The 21,791-nt window shown below is 42.3% G+C and overlaps 1 protein-coding gene across 1 annotated transcript in view; it reads right to left on the bottom strand.

Moving 5' to 3' along the window:
* Positions 1-21,791, bottom strand: part of myo3b (myosin IIIB) — a 58,516-nt gene that overhangs the window by 689 nt on the left and 36,036 nt on the right. Inside the window, exons 26-33 of the mRNA XM_080497767.1 lie at positions 21,628-21,790; positions 20,952-21,032; positions 19,425-19,521; positions 18,003-18,054; positions 16,970-17,093; positions 6,715-6,815; positions 6,289-6,335; positions 5,694-5,847 (exon numbers count right to left, since the gene is read on the bottom strand). Coding sequence (XP_080353893.1) covers positions 5,715-5,847; positions 6,289-6,335; positions 6,715-6,815; positions 16,970-17,093; positions 18,003-18,054; positions 19,425-19,521; positions 20,952-21,032; positions 21,628-21,790 — 798 coding nt within the window. The 3' untranslated portion in view covers positions 5,694-5,714. The remainder of the gene's footprint in view (positions 1-5,693; positions 5,848-6,288; positions 6,336-6,714; positions 6,816-16,969; positions 17,094-18,002; positions 18,055-19,424; positions 19,522-20,951; positions 21,033-21,627; position 21,791) is intronic.

The raw sequence follows: 21,791 nt of genomic DNA, 5'->3' as shown, positions 1-21,791 counted from the left end.
GTATAACTCAGAGCAGTCACTCAGCAGACCTTTGAAGTTGCTGTCTGACAGAAAGCTGCCATTGTTCGCAGCCCCCAACACACAGAAACTCCAACTTTGGTCTCACTAATTTTCCCTGCAACACGATACAACTCAATTTTTTTCTTCCCCCTTCTCTTCTTCCCTCTTCCGAGCCGATGAAGCCAGGGATCTCTGCATATTCAAGAGCAAACAGCAAAGCCGTGGCAGCGTGCAGGGTTGGCCCGGGGTCATGTGAGGCGGGACCGGTCATTTTACCTTCCCTCAGCCCACCCTGGACGCGTTAATCCAATCCTAAAGAGGAAAACGTTCCCCCTCTACGATGATGTACAGGGGGCCTGTAGTGCTCTCAGAGGGTAAATGACAATAATAAGACATCATCTCCTCTCATCCCAAAGAAATGCCACAGTCAGAACATCCGGGGAATATCTCGTGCTGTCAGATTTCAAAGGCAGGCAGTTTGTGTTTACACTGTTTTTTCTGTGTTTCTTTAAAGTTTATTTCCTTTGTTGGGAATGACTGTGCAGTGTCATTGCTCCCTAATGACTCAACAAAAGAGCTCCCACCATCATCATTTAACTATTTGTATGTATCCCAGTAATGATGCAAAACACACACTGAAATAGTCTTCGGATATCACAACTAATAGCTTCGTCAGCACTGTCAAATGACTAAAACAAAAGCAAATATAAATAGCATCATTTTTAATTCTTCAACCCTTCATTGTTGATTCTAGTATTGTAATGAGGTTAAATATACCACGATGACAGAAGACATGATTAAATATTCTGTGTTTGTGTCGTCTGATGTTTGGAATAAATAAAATAGATGAAAAACTTCATAACAGCAGAAACAGCCAGGTTTCCTTTCTTTGCTTTAAAAGCATTTTCTATTCCCAGCTGCCACTTGTTTTAGTTTTCTGTGTACAATGTTGATGGTCCCTTGAATTTTTAAAAGACCTCCATCAATCAGATGCTATAACTGGGGACAGGAGATGCTTTGACAAAGCAAACAATCAAACTATTATTCAAGCATATTTCATACATAAGAAATAATGGAAAAATGACACTCATCTCAAACATTAACACAACAAGTTTCCCCTTATTCTTAGTATTTCATTCAATTTGCCATTTTTACCAGTTGAGAAGAAAACATAATGGCATGCACAAATTACAAAATAGGCCACTTAAAACATTTATATTGTTTTACTTTGACCTCATTCAAAAGACTGTTTAGTTGAACACGAGGTGACCGTTTGCTCTTGGCAAAAAAAACAACAACAAAAAATGACATGATTTCTGTGATGCATCCCAAAACTGAAACAAGGCCGTGGTGATTCTCACACTGTTACCAGTCCAGCGTTTATTCAATGGCAGCTGGTCACACCATCTGGGAAAGCAATGCTGGGGCAAAAACAACACAGGTTACACCTTTGGCCATGCCAAGTCTGCTAGTGCCCCGCTCCGTCTACAAACTGAGAGAGGCTAATCACAATTTCACGCTCTGATTTGTCAAATCCCATTCCAGCACCGGAGGCACCAAGAAAACTTTTAAGTCAATAAATTTCATGGCATACAGGATAACAGCTTTTCTATATTGTTTATATTGTTCAGTGGAAACCTTGTTTCTTTTTTTTAAAGCTTTATCCGGTGAGAAACTGAATCGTTCCACGTCTCTTTAGCAAATGAAAAGGAGGCTGCAATCCGGACCCAAACATAGGTCACCTCTCGGATTAGCAGCAAGGGGAAAAAAAAGAGAAACCTTTCCACTGCATGCATGCGTTTTATATCCATGCAAATGGTTACAACAAAACAGCATGGAGTGCCCTCAACAAACTGCAGGTGAGAGGAAGCTGAAACAAAAGCCACTGTAACCCTAATGGCATCCCTTGTCATTAAGAGACCTTTGATGTATGTACTCAACAGACTCTTTTATCTCTCTCTTCCTCCGTGCCTCTTACAAAGTGTCCCTCTACCCGGCCCGACCAGTTTCTTTATTAATGTCGTCTTTAGGGAATGTTTCTCGTACTCAGAGCCCTCATCTACATCTGGCCTGTTTGACGCTCACGCATGTTACTCTCCTCAGTCATTAGCCCTCAAAAAGCATTACAATGCTGAGCATGAAACTATTTCAGGGACGTTCACTCATTCCTCTTAATTGGAGTGTGTGGAAACAAAAAAACCCCATTATGATGGACTTCATATTGTGAAGATTGATGGGTTGCAATCATAATATTGTGTCATATATATATATATCCCAGTGTTGGTGAGAACATGACACATCTGGGAATCAAAAGCACGTAAACTGCATTAAAACAGTATTTGAAAAGGCTGCACATGAAATGCCGCATTGAAACTCTCCCTTTGAACTCAAAGGATATAGAACAGGACAATGTTGGCCTAATCGTGTTCCCTCTTTGAAGTGAGACATCACTATTAGGTGAAAAGGTAAGTATGCTTCTTTGGAAAATAAAAGCTTTTCATCATTTGTTAAGGCTGCAGCTCGAGCGATTTTCATAAAGGTGGTTTAAAACTTTGGATGAGAGTGTTTGGAGCTGCCTTGGATGTATCTCTAATGAAAGTGCAGCGCATGAAGCAAATAGCTAAAATGGCAAGAATAACACCAGCAGTAACGCTAGCCACATTAAAGGAGTCCTCTCCCGCACACCAGATGTTGTCAGATTTAATGAGGAAAAACAAGAGGGAGCTGGATTTTCAAAAAACATAATAAAGAAAACACAGGTGTCGGGCCTCCAACGCCGGCTTGACTCTGTGTCCGTCCCTCAGCGTCCCCACCTGCAGGCCCACAGGATGAGCCGGGGTCCAAGAAAACACAGAAGCTTCGGTTCATCGGGTCAGGGCATCTTTCACTGGAGTGACGACAGGATTTCATAACATTTGCCTTTTGCAACACATAATCAGCTATCCGAGGTAATTATGTACACACCTCTGCTCACCTCCTCTCATATGCTAAAGCAGGCAATCAGCCAGGGAGTTAATTTGGCAGGGAAAAACAGGGAAAGAAACACCCACTCTGGCACCATTTGTCACCACAGTCCAACCTTGTTATTCAAACTAGCAAGCCTATTTGAAATTCCTCTCTGTGGTAAAACAGGGCCAAAATAATCAAGGGAGCATGATCACACTTAATTGATTCAGTGTACTTTTAAGATGCACTACAGGGTGCTGGGGTGACCTATTTCAGACTGCTCTTCAGAGGAACCAACTATCCCAGCAAGGGAGTAATGCACAACGAGGATTTTAATTATTGCAGGATCTGTGGCTAAGACCGGAGGTGAAATGCTTCTGAACTAACTGTGACACCACATTATAACGCTGCCAGTGGTCTGGGGCATTACTCTTTGAATTTCTGTCGACTTAAATATGACAATAAACTGAAGAGACCTGTTTTTTAACCAATTGGAAATAATCACGCAGGCCCAATTAAAGACAGAAAAACAGTTTTTAGAGCAACACCTCATTAAATAAGTATTTTATTAATGTTTGATGTGGTTTGATGGTCAGTTTTAACATGTTTTACAAGGATTGAGTACAGTTTTTGAATAGTTTAGGTTGCTTTTTTGATTTATTACTTTTATTTTTTGGTGTATTTCCACTTGTTTTAAAGTTGACTTGGTTGCATTTATTAACAAGACTTCCTTATTTTTAAACACACCCGCTGTGGTCTTGTGTAATGTAGGCTTGTAAAATTTTTACTTGCTAAAGTGAGCTCAGCCACTAATCATTGATATTGACAGTTATATAAAAATGTCTGCATGTTGCTGGGTCTTCTGTGAAAAGTTTCCAGCAGTTTTGAATGCAGGAATCCTCACTGTAATGTGGCCCCTTCACGGAAAAAACATCAGACTACTTTTTTTCAAAGGCTGCACAAATAGTTTGTTTTACTTCAAAAAGATGTGTGACACCACGTGCCGTTTTCACAGCCACGAGAAGTAACCGCATCACCTTAATATAGAGCGAAACCGAGCTGGCAGGGTTAAAACCACAGAGCTGTCAAGTGACAAGCCCAGCGGAGTTAAATCCATCCATCATCAGGAATTTCTCTCGCAACAAGTTTTAACTGACTGATAATTCACGAGGGGCCGTCAGACCTTTTAGTTGACGTGATAAAAGAGGGAGAAATATCACACAGAGCCAGTGATGTTTAGGTGATGAGTCAGTGCCACGGTGCCTCATCCCGAGTCTGACCCTCACAGCACTCAAGTGTAGGATATGATGAACACTCTGGGCCTCTTTAAACCCACCAGGATTCCTGTGAATCTGAACCTAAGTGAAGCCGGTCTCGCTATCAAGGCAGAGCTCTAATGTTTTCCCCGCTGAGTATAAGGAGGATGAGATCCTCAGTCATACCACCCTACTCTTCCTATTAAGATCAAAATCTCCTCTTAGGCCCTCGGGTGTCAACAAAGGGAGATGCAGTAAATGATATGCAAATTGAAAGAAGGGAAAAAAAAAAAAAAAAGCTCTACAAATCAACTCGCCAGCCCTGCATTTCCGACACTTCACATCTTAAAAGAAAATTCCTGTATTTAGGGTGAAATTCAAAGTGAGGTCTAGCTTTGCCTGTGTGAAGCTATGTGTGGTGATTCTAGCACTCAGACAGCACAAAGCCCCTCTTACTGCAAGCAACTCGCTGTGGGAGAACTCATCGAAAGAGTTTCGGGTTTCATGAGGATTTGTCGGCGGATCCGACTTAGACAACAGACAAAATGCTCGAGAATAGGTAGATGCGTCCATGTCAGGTTAACACCGCCGACTTTAGAAGCACGACGCCTTGCAACACGAGGGGATCCTCATTGTGAATGCAGAGCAGTGTAGAACTGGTGGGCGCATTAATGCATTGGAAAACAACCGAAAAGAATAAAACAAATGTTAAAAACATCAAATATGTGCTGATTAAAGCCTTGAAATATGATGTGATTGTCGAACTGTACATCAGAGGGGTAATGACATAATTTTTCTCGAAGTTATTTGACATGTGATAGATTAAAGTATGTCTCATTCAGTTAAAAAGTGTTCGATTTCTGCCCCGTAGAGCTTAAACATCTGGCACAGCATTTGAGATATGATTCTTTAGTTCAAGCGTTTCAATGTGACTTTGCAAAAATGTTTTTATTAATGAGTCCTCCCCTCCCACATGATGGTGTAATCCTCTCTGCTATGACTATTGTCATAAATTCATTTATTGATGCAACATCTGCACTATTTCTCAGCGGTCTGCGAGCCGAATACTAATTTGTTATTTATCGCAGGATTTTAGCCGCTAGAAAAATGTCAAACACTCAAAAACAATGATATAAACGTTTCTCCTTTGTTGACGAAGTCGAGCAAAGTCTAGAAAAAGTTTGACTGCGCGAGAGGGAGACGTGAGACAACCAGTCTCACTGTCAATAAGCATTTTCTCAATAAAAACAAAGACGGATTCAGAAACTACTGTGACCCATGTGAGAAAGGGGTCGAACGATTCTAATTGGAATCCATTGCAACCTTTACTGGTATTTTTTTCTGACCTCTTTGCATGAGGAAAGCAGGGCACTGCCTGCACAGGTTGCTGATTCTGCACCACACTGCTACTTGCCCCACATACCAAAGCACATCCAACACTGGGGATGTTCTTTGGAGTGTCTGTCTACATGTCTGATGCGTCTGTCTTACCGGCTGACATGGTTGTAAGGCTCAGCCCTGACTGACGAGAGGCCCACTCGAGAGGGCGGGAGGGGGGGTGATCGCGTACTCTTCCTCAGGGATTGACTCCACAGTTGACAGTAATTTGTAGTACTCATCTTCTCCATCCAGCACTTTGATTTGACTGTGATGGCCAAGAAGACAAGAAAGTGGAGAGAAGTTAGTGGGATCCCAAAAGAAAAGAAGAAGAAGAAGAAGAAGAAGAAAAAAAGCTGTGCGGTTTTCATGATGTGAGAGTGTCGACATTCAGAATAAAAACAACATTTGCAGATGCAGCGATGAGGCGTTCAGGCGCTCGTCTTAAACACACAGCTCTGAACCAGGATGTCATTTATAGTACAAATACAAGTCAGGCCTTCAACAATTAAAATTAGCATGCTGACAAAGGCGTAATATGTAACCCCCTCTCTAATGACGCAGTGCATCTCCTCATAAAAAAAAAAAAGCCTGTTATTTTCAGCTCTCCATTTACATTATAAGAAAACAACTCCATTTCTGGATTCTCCTATTCCACAAAGGGCCTGCTCTGTTTAGAGTTGCTGTAAGTAGGAAAGCAGTTATTTACCCAAGTTTTCTCGGCTTCCTCTTGCTCCCCTGGTAATCCAGAGTTCTCTGAGGAAAGGGCCAAGAGCACACAGTCAAAAGATGAGCAGAGAGTCATTAATTTTTAATTCAAAGTGATTTTGTGTTGAATGCGAGCAGATGCTGATAATATCAGAAGTCACAGCATAATTTTTTTTCTGATCAAAGGGCTCAAGTGAGTCTGATGAAGCATGCATCTTGCTCAGCTTTGATAAACCACATCAATTATTCACCGTGAAGGCAGACATCCTGACATGAAAGCAACAGATAAAGAGCATAAGCACATGTTCAAGACAAGAGGCAGAGAAGCGTGGGGGTGGGGCTCCAGGGTCTGGCACAGGTAGGTTTAATTGTATTATCATGTGGAACCAAAGTCAGACAAAGGCCTTTATCGGCACTTTGAACTCACATTTAGCTGGTTGTAGTACAGGCTGTCTTCAGGGCTGTTGAGCAGCTTGGGCTGCTGGCCCCGCCGGCGAGGAGTTCTCTGCTGCAGCTTCATCACTGGACCTGCAACAGAGGAAAAATGAGGGCAGTGATCCAAGCAGGCAAAACAACAACAAGCACCAACACGATCCTGCCGATGACGACAGCAGCAGTAAACTGATTCTACCCTCCACTTCCTAAATATGTGTGTGACAGAAAAGTCCCAGGAACATCTTAAATTTACTTACGGGAGATTATGTCATTTAATCGATGAGATGACTCAATGACAGCTTAATATTGCAGAAATCCCTACACATATAAACCATATCTAATCCCATCTCTGAGCACAGGTGCAACGCAGATGATGTAGGAATCTGTCAAATTGCTACAATCGGAGCATTCAGAAGAGAAACTGGGGCGGCAATCAGATGTTATTACAACCTGGAAAGTTAATTCTTGGGTGGATCTGCGCAAACACTTGATTCAGATTTTTAACCTTCACATTCGAGACAAGAAAGGACCACATTACACACGCACACTGTGAGCATCTTGGCAAATAAAGACAGGAGCTTAAAAGTTTCAGCAGCAGGTTTAAGTTTTTTTAGAAATACCGTCCACTGAGGTTAATACGACAATCATCCGCTGACAGTCCTGGGTACGTTAACACTGCTAACTGATGACAATGAAAAAAAAATGGGTCAACATTGAAAAGTGCAAATACTCTCATGTATTGTGTTTCAGACAGACGACCGCCGATTGCAGATATTGTGTGGGTTTTAAGACATAAGAATTAAGTGATGTATAGCCCAGACAGCATCTCCACTTATTTAATAGCTATTTTCATCAGCGGAAGCGTTGGTATTATTATTTGAGTTGAAATGCATTTAACATTTGAAGCAGTGATGGTGAATCATGTGATTTCATAGCAGTAGAGGCTTGTTTAATGGCTCTTCAAGTGGCTCTTGAAAACATAAGTTGCACACGTGAAACAAAAACCTTTCAGCTACAAAATGAAACATGTTCATGTGGAGTTATTTGTATGCCAACAAACAGGATCGGGTGGCAATTTATACCACACTTGATGGAATCAGACTTGATGTTTGTGGGTGTGAATGTGTGTGACTGTTTGTCTCTCTGTTTGTCCTCTGATGGACAGACAACCTGCCCAGGGTGTACACTGTATTTACTCAAAATCAGATGGCATTGGCTCCAGGACCACATTGACGAAACAGAGGATGGATAGACGAATGAATCAGTTACTACATTTTATTTTCAGTATTTCTGCTTCCTCTGCAGATTGCACCCATCTCTGGTGTCAGAGTGACTTTGCAGGAAACTCCTAAGATCCCAAGCATTGTCTTAACCCCCGACTGCTCAGGTTGTGTGTTAGGAGGGGCAAATAAAACTAGTGGGTCACACAATCCCCTGTGGTAACCCCAGGAGAAAGCCGCTAAAATGAACACACACACACACACACACACACACACACACACACACACACACACACACACACACACACACACACACACACACACACACACACACACACACACACACACACACACACACACACACACACACACACACACACACACACACACACACACACACACACACACACACACACACACATTCATTCTATCACCTGTATTAAAATACAAATCTTGGGTACAATAGAAGCTGAGCTTTTCTTTATCGCTGGTTTTTGCAAGATATCCACAAAACCAATTGATGGTCTGCAGTGGATTCATATTGTCTCTTTGCATCGCCTTTTTTTCCTTTAAAAAACTTTCACCTGATGGAAAAACCCCCAAAATGTGTACAGTTGGTTTTTGGGCTCAAACAGTTAAGTGAACCTACCTTTGTGGTCAGTGTAGGCTTATATTTGACATTCAGATATGAAAGTGATGTCCGTCTCTTCAGAAATGAATAAAAAAATAAAAAAATAAAATTTCCCTAAATGTCAAAGTCTTCCTTTAAGAAAAAAACCCTCTACTTTATCACTTTCTCCTTATGTGTCTGGTTGAGCAGCTTTCTTATATGCTTATATTCTTCTTCTCAGGTTGTTTGCTGCTAATTCAATACAGTGAAAGTGAATTGATTTGTAATGGTCTAAGTGAATTATGCTTTCAAAACAAAAACCGACATCCATTTACTGACCTATTAATACACATTTCCACCATGGATCCTTTACCCTGACCATGCATTTCTGCACAGTTCCTGTTGACGATATTCACCCTTTCCCTTGTGACTTAAACCAGTAACACCGTCATTGAGCAGGGGCTACTTCCTCCAAGCTCCTGCAGAGTTTCACATAATACATAATACATATTTGTTGTGAAAGTTTTGATATTGACAATAATGGGTCTGTGGGTATATCAACACCTCCAACTGTACAATACATTTCAAGCTAATAACAAAAATATCTGCACAATTGCCCATGTTTTGTCCGAAATGACCAAAGTCATACAAAGTATAGCGTCTTTAAACGTAGGAGGGATCTGCTATTATTCTTCCTCCCACTTGATCAAATTCTCTTCTCTTTCCACTCCTCCTCCAGCAGGTGACTGAAACGTCGGCGGCATACGGTTGTTCAATCCCTGATTGTTCAAAACAGTGCGTGCCGATGAATGAATTATTCATTGCAGCACAGAAGGTGAAATCTTATTGCCAACTTTGCAAAGATAATGACTGGTGTGATAACACGGTTATTCAAAGAGAAGAAAGTTACTCACGAGAACATGCTACAATTCCCTGCCATTTGTCAGCCTTCGTGTGTTGAAGAGGTGTTTTAAAGCCGCGGCATCTACACAAGGAAGCATCTATATTTAATGCCTTATAATGTTTCATCTTCTTTGCCAGCATTTCCAGTGAGACAGGGCATTTCTTCATCATCTCCTGCTACCTCTGCCTCTCCACCTTGACTAAAGCTGCATTTGCTTTTTCCATCTTAACACTACTTTGTACTCACTTTGAACAGACCTCATCACATCTCAATCCTATACATCAAAGAGCAGGGTCCCCCTCCACCCCTTCAATCTTTCCCCGGCTTTTCTCGATGTTATTCAAACCAGCACAGGTTTACTAAAGTCACACTTTGTAAATGCCCAGAAAGTTCCTGTCAGTTCAGAGATATTAGCTAACTTTTACCGTGAATCTTATCTGCCCATGCCTCAGAGGTGCCGTCCTCTGTGTGTGTGTGTGTGTGTGTGTGTGTGTGTGTGTGTGTGTGTGTGTGTGTGTGTGTGTGTGTGTGTGTGTGTGTGTGTGTGTGTGTGTGTGTGTGTGTGTGTGTGTGTGTGTGCGTGTGCGTGTGCGTGTGCGTGTGCGTGTGCGTGTGTGAATCCTGGTTACCTTTTAGTGGCTGAGGATTTTTAGAGAAATCTCATGCTCGGAGGAAAATATTTAAATAATGATAATAAAAAAAGAAGCTATGATCATGTCTTCAGAAAAGAATAAAAGGTGTTAGTATACACACTCAGTTGTATGCACTTTGAGATGAATTGCACAATGTGTTAGAGCTCGGCCTGTAACACAGAGGTAACTCAGCACATCTCCATGGCACGCAGTCACCAAGAGAGAAAACAAATCATCACAAATACAAGGTTTGCACCTTACATCTTAGTGAAACACTGTCTGTATGTAGGACAATGTTCGGCTAATGATGCAGAAATGGTTTTGATAAGCAAATGCTTAATTCCCTGGAAAATGCATCAAAGCACTCAATCACAAATAATGAATCACAATGTCCTTGAACAAAGTTTTAGAAATAAACAATATTGCTCAAAAGGCTGAGCAGTCTGTGTTTCCAACAAACAGGAGCTATTTTAAAACAACAGCAACACTGGAACATTTGAAAAAAAAATGGTACATTGAGATTTACTGGTACAAAGTCTGAGTTTGAAAACATCATAATATTTTCTTGATTCAAGATCTGAGCAGTTTTTAGATTATATGTGGTAAATGTATGGTGTGTCATTTCTAAATTAGAAAGTAGCTATAATCTTGACTTTTCATCATTATTTTGCTGCATATTACAAATTATAGCGTGTGAAAGTGAATTCAGTTGACCGCTGTATTGACGACCGTCACCCCTGTTGACTCAGCTGCAGCTCTTTAGCATTCAAACTGAGTGAGTCAATCCTGAAGCTGCAAGATGAACAAGTTAGTGAGCACATGGACACATAATTTTTGTATTTTTTTTTTATGGTTTCATAAAATCATCAGTCCTGATCTAAAGAGGATAACATTGGTTGGTTGACTGGATGGTTGTTTAATTAATAAAGCCAAACAATTATTAGATGAATGAGGATCACATTGAGAGGAGAAGTTGATGTTTAGGGGAAAATGTGTCACTTTGTTCATGAATGAATCCAGCTCGCATTACCGTCACCGTGTATTAACGTCAATAAACTTCAACTGTGAATTTGACAATATTTTTCTAACTTAATAAAAAAAAAAAAATCTATTTATCATTAAAGTTATGACCATGCAGCCTTACATCGCTGCCACAGGAACTATAAACATGTTTCATGTGAAAAGAAGCAAGTGTTTTTGCTTAAGACTGATTCTGTAGACTCAATGTTTGTAGTTATTTTAAAAAAAACCTTCATGTGTATGTTAAAGATAGTGATTCTATAAAGTCACAATTTCAGCATTACACAACATACAATGAGATGTTTGCCTGAAATCCCCCAGCTGCAGGATCCTCCGCCTGCAGATCCCGGTAAGAGGTTCAGCCTCACAATTTATCCACTCTGACCTGCAGCGATTAGAGCGTGCAGCAGATCAGAGGATGGGTCAGGCCTCCCATCTCTGTGCCTCTACTTGGGAAATCACTGTCATTTGATCCAGGCCAGCCCCAGAGGAATGCTGCTCCCGCAGATATATTACAGGCAGCGAGGCAACGGAGGGAAGCTGCTGGCATGGGAGCGCAGCCCAGACGTGGACCGGCAGAGCTGGAGAAGGGTCAGACAGTGGCTCACACCAGGGGTTTGCTAAATGATCGTGGGTAATGTCTGCTGGTTTGGGGTGGGGAGGCGTAATAGTCAGCGGGGAATACGGAGGCAGTGCATTTCATACAATATTGATTCCTCCCTATCAAAAGAAAGCCAAGTGGAGTTTGCTCTTCTTGGTGAGAGATTTTTATTTTGTACATGTTTGCTTCTTGAGATAAAAGAGCTGTAATTCTTTTCTGGGTTGGTTTTTTTTTTTTTTTGGGGGGGGGGGGGGGGGGGTTCTTTCATTTTCAAAGTATAGCAGATGAGTTGTCTCACATCTATAAATACTACTTTGAAATACCTTGACAATCAGAATGCTCCTTCAGAAACAACATAAAAGAGCTGCTAAAAGGGATTTTTAGTGGAATAAATTAGAGATATATCGATTTCCTTCAGAAAATCACGTGCCGCAATCACCTGACTTTTCCCAGACCATGGAGAACCACTTGGGCTTTGTTTATTCAGATGGAGGGAGCAGAGGCACCAAAAGTCATGGATTATAAGGAAAAATCATCAGCAGGGGCCTTTGATGTCTAAATGAGGCATGTGCAACCCAGACCCCTCTCTTTTACCTCTGTGTGTGTGTGTGTGTGTGCACAAATAAGGATATTATTCTTCTGTGGCCAACGCAGACCCTGAACAGACCTCTTAAGTTGAAGAGGCTTTCAAGAATTCTTCACACAGCATTTCACCAGTTGAGACATTGTTCTTGCGTATCTACTCATGTGCTTTAAATTAGGAGACAACCTGATCAGGTCCGGTCAGATAATACTGGAAAAGGGGGCAGTTCCTGCATCTGTTTTCACTAATGCAAGCAAAGGATGTTGTTACTTACAAGCAATTTTTCACACTGAAATCAATCATCTCCCCTGACAGCGATTTTGGAGCTTTGACTCCTGAGGAAATGTTAACGTGGAGGAGAAGTCTCTGAACTTTGTGAAAGTCAATCACTTGTCACAGATTCAATGCATCAGATTTATCAGCGAAACCCAACAAGACGAGTACGGGGCAAAAAGCGCAGATGGAGGCTTGAATGAAAGAAAAGCAAGCCGGAATTGATTTAATATGCAAATGAGAAGCATTTGCATATTAAATTTATAACACTTTATCTGAGTCAATCATTAATAAAATATTATATATTATATAACACGTTTCATCAACAACAATTATTAATAAGGTTATGTGCTGGAAAAAAACTTTGTTGAAGTACATCAAGTGACACAATCTCTCTGTGCAGAATTATGGAGAACTCCGAGTATCATTTTCCACCTTGATTTTATGTCTGAAGAGATTATTCTGCTGGAATTGTGATGATGAGTAGTTTGGAAGTACATCCTGTTAACTACTCCCACTGACATTAAGAGGATTACGTAGGTAGCGTCAGACAGAGGCAACTCCTTCCGTTAAGTTGAGTCTTTCCTATCCCCTCCAAATCTCTGCTGCCGCTTCGCCGAGCCTGTAATTTGCCTAAAACTGAAGGCATCCGGTTGAGACGCGGCGATACGTGGAGACAGACAGATAAATCAAAAGGCTGAGAGACAGCGAGAGGGAGGGAGAGTATTTGTCTGGAGAACATGGAGAGGGTGGATCGTTTGTCTAGCAGATGCGTGTTGATACGGCGATGCTGCTGCTTTGCCGCTGATGTGGTGGAGGGCTGTGTGGCAGCACCTGGTGGCTGTGAACCTGGTGGGAGGACGTGTGGGAAGACGCTCAGGAGCTGAAGGAGGGAGCGCGAGGAGAGGAAAGTGAGACGAGCTCGTGAGCGTTCGATGACCTCAGTAAAAAGCGGCACCCACATTTCCAATGAGCTCTCCCAGCTGCGGCCATAAAGTTCAGAAAGAGCTGGGAGCAACTAACAAAATCAATTCTTATTGACTGTACTATGTTGTGCTCTGGGGGGACAGAGCAATAACCATTAAACCAGCACTACTTAAAACTGTTTCCCACTTTCTTTTCATTGTTTTATCCTTTCAAACAAACAGGTTAACTATCTTCTAAGGCTCAGAGGTAATTGGGTTGTGTGTTGTGGCTCCACTTTATCACTGTCTCTCTCTTGACATGTATGTTTACCACAACTATAATCTTCAAAAAGCCTGTTAACATAAGTAGCTCAGCTTTCATAAACCATAAAGTCAGCTCTGACTGATCCTCGGCACCATCCTGTTTACCACGCTGAGGAGCATAAGCAGCACTCTGATCATATCAGCTGCTTGCTAGGAAAAGGCTTTCTTTCTACACACGTCTCTGTGACTCGTTTCCAAACAGGTCGTATTTAATATTCAGGCTTGGGAGACAGGTGACGAGAGTTGACGTCGCCTTGAATATGCCGCTTACATGACTATGCTGTGTATGTGTATTTTTTTTTTTCCACTGACAAAACATGTAAAAAAAAAAATCAAAGGTTGGTGCTGCAGACAGCAGAAAGCGCCTGCAGTACAAAGTACTTTAATACTCTCTTCACACCATAAAATACAGCACGGTGGGCATTTGCCTAAAGAGTGACAACAGCCCCTTTGCTAAGTGTAAGATATGAAGTAAAACGTTTCTATCTGTTACTATTCTGCTCTGTTTTCTAAATACAAATGAGAAGGCAAGGCGTGTCAATTAAGAGCCAGGCTTTATTAAACTGCATAGAAAAGAACCCATGTCCATCAAACCCATTGAGAGGTTCCATGTCACGCCCCGGTGTTTTGAGCAGGGTGTGGAGTGTATGTGACTGTTTCTGGAGGGGTGGAGTAATTCGATTTTCATGGCTAATTTTCTTTCTCTCTCTCTCCCTCTCTCTCTCTGTCTCTCTCTCTCCCCACTGGTGTCCTGAAACACAGCAGGTTGGGATCCAGCCCGAGAGAGAGAGAGAGAAAGAGAGAGAGAGAATGAGAGCAAACCGATGCGATCACCAGGGGCGACAGCAGGATGAGACACAGGAAGGAGCCTGGTCTCCAAACATCTGGCGGGGCAAGGCTTCCATGACTCGCTCAACCTCGGGATGTAAAAAAAAAAAAAAAAAAAAAAAAGACCCTCAGATCTGCAGGGATCAAAGTGTGCCCTGGGTGCCTGAGCCACCGTGGCCTCCCTCAACATATTCAAATGGGGTTTCCTGAAAGACGTCGCAGACCTTCGAACATGAACGACTCAGTAAAAAAAGGCTAAAATGAACACCTGAAAATCTGCACGTGTGTCACACAAAATATATAGAGTCAGTAAATTTTAAACAGGCTATAACTCAGCTGTCAGATCTGATGTAATCTGCACATGCTGACGCTTCATTTAGTCAGCGAAGGGATGTTCAGTTTAGCAAACAAGGTCTACAATAAAATGATGTCATTGTCAGTGATGTCAACACTTAAATAAGAGGGTTGCATCAGATTAATTTAAAATGCCTAAAATGTTATGAAGATAAATCTAACCAGATTACTGCGGAGGTTTAATTTTCATCAGATAGCATTTCTAATATGAAAGCTTCAAGCTTTTGTCCATAAAAATCTTTTCATCAACATTTTTTTTTTGAGTTTGGCCAGAAATGACATTTTCCTGCATTCCGGACCTGTTTTAGACTGATAGGAAATATCAAAGTTTCTTCATTCTGATTATAGTTAATCACGATATGATTTTAAAAACTTTGGCTCTTGCTTAGTTACCGAGGCTATCATTTCACGTGTTTTGGCTTTTACTGCATTTTAGTCCAAATACATGAAATCCCCTTATGCCTCTGAAAGAGATTCAAGCTCAATAATTTGAGAAAGAAACTATAAAACGATACATACTATATACATAAGAAGGGAGCCACGATAAAGTGATTCTTGTAATGATGAACAGCGCTATCATATACTTTATGAATCAAAGGGAAGTTCCTTCCCTCAACCCCTACTGAATTAAATTGTATTGATCAGCAGCAAAGATTCTTGTAACCTACAGATGGACTCTGGTTCTCATGCAATAGGAGGGACTTGCAGCGGGTGGAGAGGAAATAGACCATCACCACTTTCCTCATAGACATTTGAGACATTTACACAGACAACTGCAAAAAAAATACTATAGAAAGTATATACCTTTAAAACCCTTCTAAAATGTATTGCCGATCCTTGCACATTAACCCATGCAAGCACGCACACACGCGTATAACTTCAGGTGGAATAACCCTTCCAATTCCCACTTTTGCTTTTATTCATTTTGCACTGCCAGAAAGAGCTGCTCGACATTTTCCTGTGGTTTCTTGCACAATAATAATACACCCCTTTCCAATTGAGTACAATAAAAGACAAAGAAGCTTTATTCAAAATCAAACAATTCCCCTCTGAGGTTTAGGCTGCAGAAATAGGACAAATATAGGAAAGTTATTCAGCTGTCATTGAAAACTTTGCGCTGACCAGCTGGAAGCTCCAGTGAATCAGGACAAAATGCACATTTCAGCAAAATGCTCTCACCTCAGCAATGTTTCCCTCCGCCGCCATTCTGACATTATAAATTCATCAAAGTCCCTCCCTTCAGCAGCCATGATGGCTGGGAGCGGGGGTCACCTGTATGCAGCATTACCGAATTAGCCACTATCTAACCCAGACCTGCTGTGGCGTGCTGACACTAATCCCAGGCCCGCTGCAGAGCCCTGTCTGTGTTACATTATCATGTCTAATCCCCATAATCTCTCAGCCGCACTGCTAAACGCTATTCCACCTCCGTCTCTTACCTCATACCCCTCTAATAACATTAATGAAGGGCCGGGCCCTATTACTAAGGCTACCCTTGTGGTGGGCTGGGTGACGGCCATAATCAGAGGCCCCCTGCACAGCCACCCACTCAGCCTTCCAGGCAGCAGGAATTAATGTAATTCATCGCCTGGGGCAAAAAGCAAACCAAACATATGTTCAACAAATCAGGGTTTGTGTATTTTCTTGTCACCGTTACTGTGCAGGTCTATTAAAGTCACTGATGAGATCCTTAGTGAAGGGCCCGCCGTGCGGCAGAATGAAAGCTTTGAAGTGCTCCTGCCACTTCGAAAGCCCCCCCACTTGCCATGAGACATTTATGATGAGCTGACCCAGGTTATTAAAATGCCGCAGAAATGATCACCCATAATACCTCGCTCTTTTGCTGTCAACAAAGAATGGCAGCAGAGGATTGGCTGGGATGAAAGGTTGAAAGGGGTCCCGTATTAAAAATGGCACTTTATCCATTAAAGCGGGATTTCTGCTGTCTCTTTGTGTAATTACCTGCACCCGCCAGCTCTGTGCCTGGGCTTACCTTGTTTACACTGCATGTCTCGCAGTCTAGCTGTCTCCCTGCAAGGCTTCGTTACACTGTCTTCTGCTCTGCCTTTGTCTCTCTTGATGTCTTTCACTTGTCTGTCTCGGCTGTCAGGGCCAACCTTGAAAGAGGAGGCGTAAACACACCCAGAAGAGCAATGTCAATGAAAGCAGTGGATGAATAGATACAAGTTAAAGCAAGCCCCGTAATGTGTTTTTTTTTTTTCAATTTAGTCATGTAGATGTTGTATTCATTTATTTACGATTTACAATTTGGCTCTCATATAACTCAAACCCATTAATGTGCTTTGCAATGTTAATCAAATGCTAATGCAATTGCATATCCCCCTTTGCTCGCCCTACCTCCTAGCAAACAGCACCACACTGACTTAATTGTGAGGGTAAAAAACAGCACATACAGACTTCCTCTCATATTTAATTTTATCTTTGAATAAAAGAGCTATAGGAAAGTATTAATCTGCTTAACATTTCTAAGTACATCCTCCAAAGGATTTTGCTTTTTTAATCTTACATATGCTCAGCAGAGTTACTGGCAAAAACTGTACATTTTCCTCATTTCATCCTTTCAACATCAAATGGTGAGCAGCAAAAATTGGATCAGACTTCAAAGACTGTGATGTGCTCCAAGTCACGGAGTGGCTCTTCTATTTCACATATTGAATCCGAGCTGGATATCAAAGTGCTACCAAAGAACCTCAGGTCTTTACTAAAAAAGGGGTCTAACATCTGTAGAAAGAGGAGCGCAAAGACAAATCACCTCAGGGAAGCGCAAGCATTTATTCTCAGCCGTGAATTTCCAGCCTTTTGATTCTCTCGTTCCTGTACCACCCTGTCTTCTCCGCTGAGATGGAGGTTGGAGCAAAAGTACTCTTTTGTCTCAAGGACTCAAAAAATTCCCAAAGAATAATCTGGGTTAAAGCTGCTTTGTAGAGGAGCAGCATTTTTTTTTTTTTACACACGCGGCTAATGTAGAGGCAAAAGAAGATGCTCATTGTTATTCTGTTACTCACATTTCCTTTATGTTTGGAATCTGTTTGTGCTTCTTTGCTCTTCAGGGCGTACCTGTGAACGAAAAAATGGCATTTTTCGAGAAGAACATGGAAATGAGCAACACAAAACAACATACATCACGCCTGCTTAGCACAGTCCACTGTAGAGCCGAGGATGATTTGTATTTATCTTTTTGTTACATGCTTAAAAACAACTCTGATTTTATGATTATGCAATTTGCAGAGCACAAAACAGTTCTCTGCGTGATCACTCGCGCTGCATTATTGAAAAAAACAAACACCAAAGAGACAACATCTGCGCACACAATGTGCTGCATGCCAGTAGCCGTCATGCTTTGAGTCTAGAAAAACAAAATCTCTTCCAGTTTGGAAATGGTGATGCAACTGGAGGCTCTGCTGTTTGGATGCAAACACAACATTCAATGCGTTGCGGGGTGGGGGGGGGGGGGGGGGGGGGGGGGGTATCAAAAGGAAAAAGAACAGCATGTAGGTGAGAACTCAGTTCTTACAGGAGGAAAATGGGCCAGATCATGTCAAAATAAATATATATGGAGTGATTCCAGCCCTGATTAAACAGAATTGTTAAGTGGAGGTTTGAAGTCTTTCTCACCAAGGAATATGATTGTAAACATGGAGGGAAAAATCCCCAATGAGGCTCGACTCGGTTCGAGTATACAACAAGCATAACATTTTCAGATGTGTAAATCTGGTATTTTGGAGTGTGGAGTCTGGAGAGACATGCGCGGCTTTGACCAAAAGTCACCAAAGATTTCAATGAGATTTCTTCTTCACGTGAATTGGTTTGAGAACTGTTGTGAAATGTGATGCAACACAAGGATTTGATGAAAGTAATTTCCATGCTTTCTTGTTCAAAATCACTCGCACTATCTATTAATAGCTATTTTGTTTTTACCATGTTTGGGTACTTTGTGAATGCAGACGTTTGTGAGTTGTGCAGCAGAGCTACAAACCCGCCATCAACTCTTCGGTGGCTGCTCTCCTGCTTTCCCCATACTCTCCTAATGACTGGCCTGCCCATGTGCTGAATAAACACAAAGTCCTCCACTTGTACATCTGGAGACCAGTGCAGCACCCAGCCCCATTTGTGGTCGGACAAGTGTGCTATCTTGGTGGAAAGTTATTTATTACGTTTATAAAACTGAAAGAGGAGGTGCACAGGGAGGAGCTTTCTCTTCTGGAAGAAATAACAGTACATTATAGGCTGAGATGAGTCTGTCCAACAGGGCTAGAGATTAATGTCAGGGTTGTGGGACCTCTTGAGTGGTAGGTTTTGATTTCATTTCAATTTGCTATATTACTGAGTAACAAAGAAAATTACCCCCCCCAAAAAACTGAATCATGCTGGAATAACATGACTTCAAAGAAATCAGCCCCTGGAGGACAAAGGGTCCCGAAGCTCACCCCGTATGGTCCGCGTTGGTGGTCTTTCCTCCAGCCTCAGGGTGACATCTGTCCCTCTGGGGTCCACAGTCCCGACGCACCCTATGGCCTCTGTAAACTGCACATGACATGACCTCACATGGTCAGGGAAAAAAAAGTTTTTCACTTGCTTTCATTAGTTTAAACAATAAACCCAGTGTTAAGTTAAACTAAATGTAATTACCACCATTTATTAAAAGCACCATCCAGTTCTGGATTAAAGATAACGGCGATTGCTTGCAGTACTTGAATGTGTAGGGTAGCAGAAGGGAAAACGTGTGATTATTGAGACATACTGGGCTCAGATTTATGTTAAACGGAGCCTGCTGACTTACTCGGTGAGCCGGCTTTGTATTTTTCTGGTAAAATTATATGCACAGGAAAATAAAGCTGAAGTACATTGTTGAGCAATGGTTCTATTTTGCATGGTCTAATCTGATCGATGGTGAGCACGTCCCCCAGGCCCCGCTGAGATCTGAGAAGCCACCAGGCTCATACATTTGAAAGGCATCTGTTTATTTTCAGAATGCAAATGCAGCCCACCTCAAAGGCTATAAGCTGCAGAGAACACACAATGTGAATGTGCTGGAGTGCTTCGCCGGGGGGCTGAGGCCCCACTTATGTCAGGTTCAGGTTCCCCCCCACCCCCGCCGTCCTCCTCAGTCGTGCCCCCCCCTCCCCTCCTCCGCCCGCCCTGAACCCCGGTGGCCACACACAAACATGCTTCTTTAAAAAGAAAGACAGCAGCAACAGAGCGGCTTTCCTCACACCAAACCCATGTTTACCCATTCTGCAGCTTTATTTACAAGGGTTTAATGGAAGACATTTACACAAGGTGTGCAGGCGACTGGGATGCTTCATGTGCCAGATGAGGGCAGCCCTTAGGAGAGCCAGGGGAAACAATGCCAAATCTCCTCCCCCTGCCCTCCTCTCTCCTGCCCCTTTTGGCACCCTCCCTTGTCCTCCAGTGAGAGGCTCCAAGGAGGGGGGGAGGGGGCCGGGAAGGTTAATGTGCCCACTTTGATCTTCGTCAAGGCACACTGAGTAAGAATTAATTTACATTTCAGATGAAAAGGTTGACAGTATAAAAAGGCATCTTGTTTCTGGTATGTGAGAGCTGTGTAATAGGCCAGGAATTTGAGAGAGGAAGTCGTGAGGAAACAGAAGGGATAAGCCCCTCTCTTGCCTTTACTGGGAAAGAGATGAAAGGAAAAAAAGGATCTCAGTATGCACTGTTCTTCTGAAACATGGGGACCAAATGCTGCCCAAACTTTCAAAAGCTTTTTTGTATGCATTATTAATTAATTATTACTATTTCGCAGGCCACTCATGGAGATCAAAAAGGTGTTTCACAAAGATGTTCGGTTTCGAGGCCTTTATCCTTCTTCCTTTAGAAAGTGCAAGAAAAAAAAAAGAAGAGCTAATTTTTTCCACTGGACATGAGAAATTCCAGATGCCTGCACTTGAAACGATGCCGAACTGCAGAGGAACATATAAACGTTTCTTTACCTGACTGTATGCGCACAGCCGCCTCTTCCCGCTCCTTTTTTATTTGCTTGAGGTTCTGTCGGGCAACGTAGCCCCTCCAGGCTAGAGAAAGAGAAAGAGGGAGACTGTGTGTGTGTGTGTGTGTGTGTGTGTGTGTGTGTGTGTGTGTGTGTGTGTGTGTGTGTGTGTGTGTGTGTGTGTGTGTGTGTGTGTGTGTGTGTGTGTGTGTGTGTGTGTGTGTGTGTGTGTGTGTGTGTGTGTGTGTGTGTGTGTGTGTGTGTGTGTGTGTGTGTGTGTGTGTGTGTGCGTGTGAGAGAGATTGCTGACCTACCTCTGTGAAACAAAATAGACTGCACATACTACACAAGATCCCACTTCAAAACACGGCTAAACCAGGTGGCGGAGGGATGGATCCCTTTGAACTCTCTGAGGTCTTATTGTCTGCTCTGAAGCATTGCTCTTAACCCTCATAGGTCAAGCTGTGGTTATCAAACTCATCTCTTTTATGAAGTCTCCCAGGAGCATAATGAACTGGACGTCATTAACACACCAGTAGTCAGATTCACATCAAATTTGCACCTGTTTCATCGTGATGTGAGAAAAGAATAAACCAGGACTCATCCCTGATTTGCATATTTTTGACTCAAGTTTGAATAATTCCTTTTTCTTCTTCAGTGTTTGATGACTGCCAGTTTACCTGACTGGATGATGACGGCCCCGTGGCTCCTCTTCTCCTTCACTTTTCGGTAACGTCGGGCCCCCAGCCAGCCTTTCGTGTACGCTTGCATCACCACCACACGAGCTATTACCTCCCGCAGCAGCAGGTTCAGCTGCTCCACATGGTAGTACCTCAGAAAAACC

The sequence above is a fragment of the Blennius ocellaris genome (assembly GCF_963422515.1).
Source record: "Blennius ocellaris genome assembly, chromosome: 6".
Taxonomy (NCBI): Eukaryota; Metazoa; Chordata; class Actinopteri; order Blenniiformes; family Blenniidae; genus Blennius; species Blennius ocellaris.
The sequence above is the reverse complement of the archived record's forward strand: the minus strand, read 5'-3'. Positions and strand labels throughout refer to the sequence as shown.